This window comes from Octopus bimaculoides, chromosome 17 (genome assembly GCF_001194135.2).
Source record: "Octopus bimaculoides isolate UCB-OBI-ISO-001 chromosome 17, ASM119413v2, whole genome shotgun sequence".
Lineage (NCBI taxonomy): Eukaryota > Metazoa > Mollusca > Cephalopoda > Octopoda > Octopodidae > Octopus > Octopus bimaculoides.
Genome location: NC_068997.1, coordinates 20,453,638 through 20,461,137, shown reverse-complemented (window position 1 = coordinate 20,461,137; position 7,500 = coordinate 20,453,638). Strand labels below are relative to the sequence as shown.

The 7,500-nt window shown below is 35.6% G+C and overlaps 1 protein-coding gene across 1 annotated transcript in view; it reads right to left on the bottom strand.

Moving 5' to 3' along the window:
- LOC106883901 (coatomer subunit zeta-1) overlaps nucleotides 1-7,500 on the bottom strand; it is a 41,017-nt gene that overhangs the window by 11,513 nt on the left and 22,004 nt on the right. The window contains exon 6 of the mRNA XM_052974003.1: nucleotides 4,426-4,516. Coding sequence (XP_052829963.1) covers nucleotides 4,426-4,516 — 91 coding nt within the window. The remainder of the gene's footprint in view (nucleotides 1-4,425; nucleotides 4,517-7,500) is intronic.

The window sequence follows — 7,500 nt, the reverse complement described above, 5'->3', positions numbered from 1 at the left end:
CCCGGGACTTATTCTTTGTAAGCCTAGTACTTATTCTATTGGTCTCTTTTGCCGAACCGCTAAGTTACGGGGATGTAAACACACCAGCATCGGTTGTCAAGCAATGCTAGGGGGGACAAACACTGACACACAAATACACACACACATATATATATATATACACATATATACGACGGGCTTCTTTCAGTTTCCGTCTACCAAATCCACTCACAAGGCTTTGGTCGGCCCGAGGCTATAGTAGAAGACACTTGCCCAAGGTGCCACGCAGTGGGACTGAACCCAGGACCATGTGGTTGGTTAGCAAGCTACTTACCACACAGCCACTCCTGCACCTATCTTTTTTTTTTTTTTCTTTAATATTTTATTACAGCAGGATTTGAACTCAGAGATACAATGTATTAATGTGCATATTAATTAATTGTTCTTAATTAATATTTTTCCCAACACTCTATCTAGGAACGTATAAGTAAAATATTGTCAAAGTCTGTCATTTTTTGTCTTATACTAAAATGGTAAATAATATAAAATGAAATAATGGGAAATGGTTTCCACAAATTAGACAGACAGACAAACACACACACACACATTAGAATACATAAATGTGTATATGTTTGTACACTCAGTGGGTAGGTCTGTTTAGGTAGGTAAATAGATAAATACACATACATACACACTTGGATACACAAGAGTGTGTTTGTGTGTGTGTGTGTGTGTGTGTGTGTGTGTGTGTGCGTGCACACACACATTCACATTCAGTGTGAGGGTTGGGTAGATAGGTAGGTAGGTAGGTAGGTACCATATTTTCCAGCATATAAGTCAAATTTTCCAGACCGGAATTTATAGCCAAAAATAGTATATTGACTTATACACTGAAATAACTTTAGAGAAGCAAATATTCCACATGAAATGCAGAATTTAGAATGATAGTGACGATGTTTGAATGTTTACATTATATGTTTACACTATATACAGTGTGTCAACTTGTATATTGGAAAAAAAAAAAAGATAGATAAATGGATAGATAGATAGATAGATAGACAGAAACATAAGACAAACTGGATACACAAACGAGAGAAATAGTACTCAATTCACAAACAGCACATTTATCGGAGTAAAGATTGTTTGCCAATTTAACATGGCAGTCCTGGTTTAGGACGAATGTTGCTGTAATTTAGTCCCAGAAGATAACTTCTCCAGCTGGCTATACGACACAATCTGCGTCCTTATATTTTCGAACAAGGGAATCTAGCACCCACACTCAGCTCAAAACAATATCTGTGTATCATGATTTCCGGGTTATTTCCCTTCATCAGCACAGAATAATGAAGGGAAATAACCCGGAAATCGCGATACACAGATATTGTTTTGAGCTGAGTGGGGGTGCTAGATTCCCTTGTTCAAAAATATAAGGACACAGATCGTGTCGTATAACCAGCTGGAAAAGATGTCTCCTGGGGCTAAATTACAGCAACATTCGTCCTAAACCAGGACTACCATGTTATGTTGGCAAACAATCTTTACTCTAAAGTACTGTTGCTGAATATCTCTTGTTGTGAGATTTAAAAATAGTAATTTTCTAGCACATTTATTCATTTGAACCCAAGATGAATCACACCATGACTACTTAGATTTTTTTCACTATGTTTGATCCTTTAGGCAACAAAAAGGATTCACCATTTTGTCACCTGAAATTAACCTTTTAACTCTGAAATTAAAGTTCGTGGTTATTCCAGAAATGATGTTAAATATCTATAAAAAACAAAATAGATTGCTATCTTCTACAAGTCTCGATGCCTCGATAAACTTGAAATAATAAAAAACAAAAAATAGTTTCAAACATGACATTCTGCAACAAAGGATACATCGGTATATAAAACTGCTTTCCACAGTTAAGGTTAATGGAATTTTGAGTAGATATATCCAAGTTTTGCAATAAAAGGGTTAATAAATATATATCATTATCATTTTATGTCTGCTCTTTACATTGATATGGATTGAAGGATCCAGTAGGATCCAATGGAATAGAAGACCATGTTCCTCACCAATATCTCAATCTTGGAATGGCTTCTACAGTTGAATACCAATGTGTGAGTGTGTGTGTGTTTTAACACACATATATGTACATATACACATACATACAAAATATGTATGTATACATAGAGGTACACACATATGTATACATACAGGTATGTGATGGTAGTCTCTTGCAGTCCAAAAAAAATGATTCTGCTATTTCATGCAGAACAACCTGCACAGATGATTTTGTTTATTCATTGCAAACTTCACACAACCGCCATACACACCACCAGTGGTACATTTTTCATAATTTGAGAAAATATTTTATTCTGCATCTTTCGCACCATTTCGAAGATATTTAAATAACACAAGTGCTAAATATTAAAGTTTAATTATGAAATATTGTAAAAATGCAAAAAAAAAATTACATTTCCCTTTCAAATTTTGGCACAAGGCCAGCAATTTCGGAGGAGGGGGTAAATTGATTACATCAACACAGCCTCCCCATCCCCACCCCACCCAGTGCTCAACTGGTACTTATTTTATTGACCATGAAAGGATGGAAAGCAAAGTTGACATCAGCAGAATTTGAACTCAGAACATAAAGATGGACAAAATGCCGCTAAGTATTTTGCCTAGCATGCTAACAATTCTGCCAGCGCACCACCTTTACATCTCCCTGTAATTAAAAGATACAGCTTTATCACACATTGTGCCATGCTGATTCTGTGTCCGAGAATTACATTAATCCTTTAAGCATTTAAACCATCTATATCCAGCCAAAATATTCTACCTACTTTATGTTTAGCATGCTCACTGCCACAAGTACCACCAGTGGTTCATCGCAAACTTCACACAACTGCCATATGCATAACCGGTGGTACATTTTCGTAATTTGAGAAAATATTTCATTCTGCATCTTTGAAATGGTTTTAAAGATATTTAACCCTTTAGCATTTAAACCGGCCATATCCGGCTAAAAAGTATTCTGCCTATTCTATGTTCAAACTGGCCAGATCTGGTCTCTCACACCAACCATACAATATCGTTTTAAAACTTAACAGCTACCTCATCAAAATCTCATAGCTACAAGATAATGCATGATTAGTTCAAAACAATGTGGATAAAAAAAGCATTAATTATGGCAGAATAATGTGAACACTGAAGGGTTGAATAACATGAGTTATAAATATTAAAGTTTGATTACGAAATATTGTAAGAATGCAAAAAAAATTACATTTCCTTTTAATTAAACAGTATGCAGTGTGACTATGCGAAATACATAGCACTACCGTTAAGTCCCAGTGACAGGCTGTGGCAGTTAACGTGTTAATTTCATTTCTGTATTTGGTTTGTAAGATGCTTGATGTGAACTTGTGCGTTGGAACAGATTTTGCTGTATCTTGGAAGGGTCATCATGACAATAATACATGCACTGGTACTGTTTTATTCCTTTACTATTCGTCAATTGGTTAACTAATTTAACCAATTAACTAATTCATTGTTTGATTAATCGTTTGGTTAATTAATCATTCTAGACCTCTTTATACGCCCTCTCTACTTCAGATCAGCTTCAAGAGGACACATCATCATCAACGAGGTTGTGAATCGTGATGAAAAATATTTGACAAACGTGACTGACTGATTGATAAACTGAACAATTAATAATCAAACAATAGATTAGTTAATTGGTTAAATAGTTAATCAATTGATGAATGATAAAGAAGTGAAACAGAGCCAGTTCATGTGTTTATTAGCATATTGACCCTTCCAAGATTCAACATAGGTCTAAATTTTTGAAATTATTTTCCTTTCTTTTAAGAGTTACTAATAAGGTTCATGTTTTCATTCACCAACTAAGAGGCAAATTTTAATTCACTGAAAATTTTTTTTTTGTCATATGCTATTCAGTGTAGCACCACCACTGTAGACTATCTAAATTCATGTGCTACAGGTCACATTTGAGTTATTTCCCTTAGCATACATTTCATACCAATGTAAAAAGATATTAGATAAATATATTGAATTGAGGGTGAGGAGAAAAGACAATAAAATATTTGAATATACATACATGCATATTCTTCTCCTCTCCATGAATGACAAACCCGACCAATATATGTACACGTACACACACACACATATATGAATGTCTCTGTAGCTATGCCTGTGTAAGCATGTGTACATGTGTATGGGGGTTAGGATAAGTGTATGTGTGCAATTGTAAACTTTTTTTTTTTTACTTTTTATCATGTGGAGTGTTTTTTTTTTACAAGCAATAGTTATACTTTCCTTATCACAAGTCTGAAAAAAGATACACATATTTTACATAGAAACAACACATATATTTACATACATATATACACACACACACACACACACACACATACACACACAATGTGAATGACTTACCTGTGCAACTGTCTGTTCTCCTAATGGAATGTCATCTGATTTTATTGCCACTCTCTGGACGATAGCAGAAGGGTCAGCTTCTAAAATGATTCTGTAAGAAGATAGAGGAAAATTTAATGTTATCTGAAGTAAAAACAAAAAAAAAAATGAGATATTATGCATTTATATTAGAAAGTCTGAATAACAATGGAGTGGACTGTCTGTTGCCTCTGGATAAAACTATACTCCACATCATGTACTGAGTACTTTTCATTTGTTTGTGTATGTGTGTGCTTGTATTTGTGTATGCAAATATATATAAATTCTTTTTTTTCCATTTACCCGTTTAAGTCATTTGACTGCAGTCATTCTGGAGCACCACCTTTAGTTGAACAAATTGACCCCAGCACTCGTTCTTTGCAAGCCTAGTACTTATTCTATCAGTCTCTTTTGCCGAGCCACTAAGTTACGGGGATGTAAACACCAACATCAGTTGTCAAGCAATGGGGGGACAAATACAGACACAGAAACATATATATATATATATATATATATACACAACGGGCTTCTTTCAGTTTCCATCTACCAAATCCACTCACAAGGCTTTGGTCGGCCCAAGGCTATAGTAGAAGACACTTGCTACGCATATATATATAAATAGTAAATAATATATAGTGTATGTGTGTGTGTGTGTGTGTGTGTGTGTATATATATATATATATATATATATATAAATGCATATATGGGTACAGGACGTCACCAACGGTTCAAACAACATTAAATACGCAAACAAATGAGTTAAATACGTAAACAACAAGAAAAAAATGGAGAACAGGACAAGTAAACACAGAGAAAGGACCCTTCATCAGTTGTCGGCTGTCTATCTACTCCTCATTTCAAGCATTCAACAACTATATATATATATATATGTATATATATAGGGAAGGGGTCACTGTCTTCTTGCTTTGACATTGCATGATAGTTGTAAACAAGTGTCACCATTATGTAAGGGGTGTCCTTACAGGTAAGAGATGGCAACAGGAAGAGATTCAGGCTATATAAAAATCTGCCTCAAGAAATTCCATTTGACATCTGCGTGTGCATGTGCGCGCATGTGAAGATATACAAAGATCAGATTGAGAGCAGCTGTTTATAGGAATTCCTGTATACCGATTACCTAAGTCTTATAGCCAATCTGTAGAAGATTCAGAAGAAAGTCTAGGCTTGGAAGACTTGAAAGCTAAGAATTGAAGAACTTCAAAGAAAACTTAGCAAAGGCTAGAGTTTTATTAAACCGAGAAGGAAACAGGATCCTGCAACCATCAGAAAAATGGCCAGGCTCAATATGCGGAAAAGGAGCAGGTGGAAATTCCAGGTATGACTGTGTGGTTAAGAAGCTTAATTTTCAACCACATGGTTTCAGGTTCAATCCTACCGTACAGCACCTTCAGCAAGTGCCTTCTGGTATAGCCGCAGGCTAAGGAATGACTTGTGAGTGAAGTTAGTAAACGGGAACTGTGTGGAAGCCCATTGTGCAAATATATATATTTATGTATGTATGTGTGTGTGTGTGCATGTGTGTACTTATGTGTGTGTGTGTGTGTGTATGTATGTACATATGTATGTGTCCCCCTCACCACTGCTTGACTCACAGTTTTGGTTTGATTATGTCCCTGGAACTTAGCAGTTCAGCAAAATAGACTAACAGATTAGGTGCCAGACTCTCAAAAAAGGGTAAGTCCTGGAGTCAATTTGTTTCAACTAAGCCCGTCAGGGCAGTGTTCCAGCATGGCCACAGTCCAGTGACTGAAACAAGTAAAAGATAAAACAGAATAAAATATGGTGTACCTAGTGTAAACTACCGACAACGCAAGAGGTGTAATGGAATCATGAGCAGGTTAACAGAGAAGGTAGACTTTGTATGCGGCAGATGCAGAGGAGTAGATAGCAGTAAAAATACACATGGAATAAATTCTTTAAAATGCTTGGAAGGTTCACTGGATGTAGTTGATAGATTTTGTTGCCTAGGTGACCTAATTAGTAGAAGAGGTGGGGAGAGAGAAAGAGAAAGAGAGAGAGACAGCACAGTCTATTTACAATTGTATGAAAATTTTTAATTCTTATAAGCACAAAATTATTAATGGCTATTTATTTCTATTTATTACATTTAGATTGCACTTTCCAACAAAGAGAAAATGAATCTCTAACAAGTTCTCTCTCCTTTTCTCTTGCACAAATGCTTTAAACATAATCTCTCTCTCTCTCTCTTTCTCCAACAAAGATAAACAAATCTACTCTCGCCCCTCAGCCTCTCCACCAAAGAACAACTAATAATAGGTGTGGGTACGGCTGTGAAAGGCACAGGCCTGGTTGTATGATTAAGACACTTGCTTCCCAACCACATGGTTTGGGGTTCAGTCCCACTGCATGGCAATTTGGACAAATGCCTTCTGCTTACAGCCCCGGTTTAACCAAAGTTTTATGAGTGGATTTGATAGACAGAAACTGAAAGAAGCCCATCTTATGCGTGCATGCATGTGCATGTGTATATCATCATCATTTAACGTCCGTTTTCCATGCTAGCATGGGTTGGACAGTTTGACAGGAGCTGACCAGCTGTTCAGGCTCCCAGTCTGTTCTGGCATGGTTAAAAAAGCCATACCAAAGCTGACACTGCAGCATGGCACAGCTCTGCGACACATAGGATTCTGGCAAAACACCAAACTTATACCAGCATGAGAAATGGATGTTAAATAATCATGATGATCCTACACACACACATACACACATATATATGCAGCTATATAACTAGAAATATATACACATATATATATATATATATATATATATAAACACACACATACATATACACACACACATATATATATAGGTGTGTGTATATATATATATATATATATATATATATATATATAGGTGAAACAAGGTGGAAAAAAGAGTACTCAAATACCAGAGGTAGAGTAATATGCTTTATTTTAACAAAACTATCCGATGAACAGGAACATAAAACTCTGAGTAACAGCTTTTGTTATATTTCTGCTGCTTTTAAATAAAGTATATATATATATATATATATAG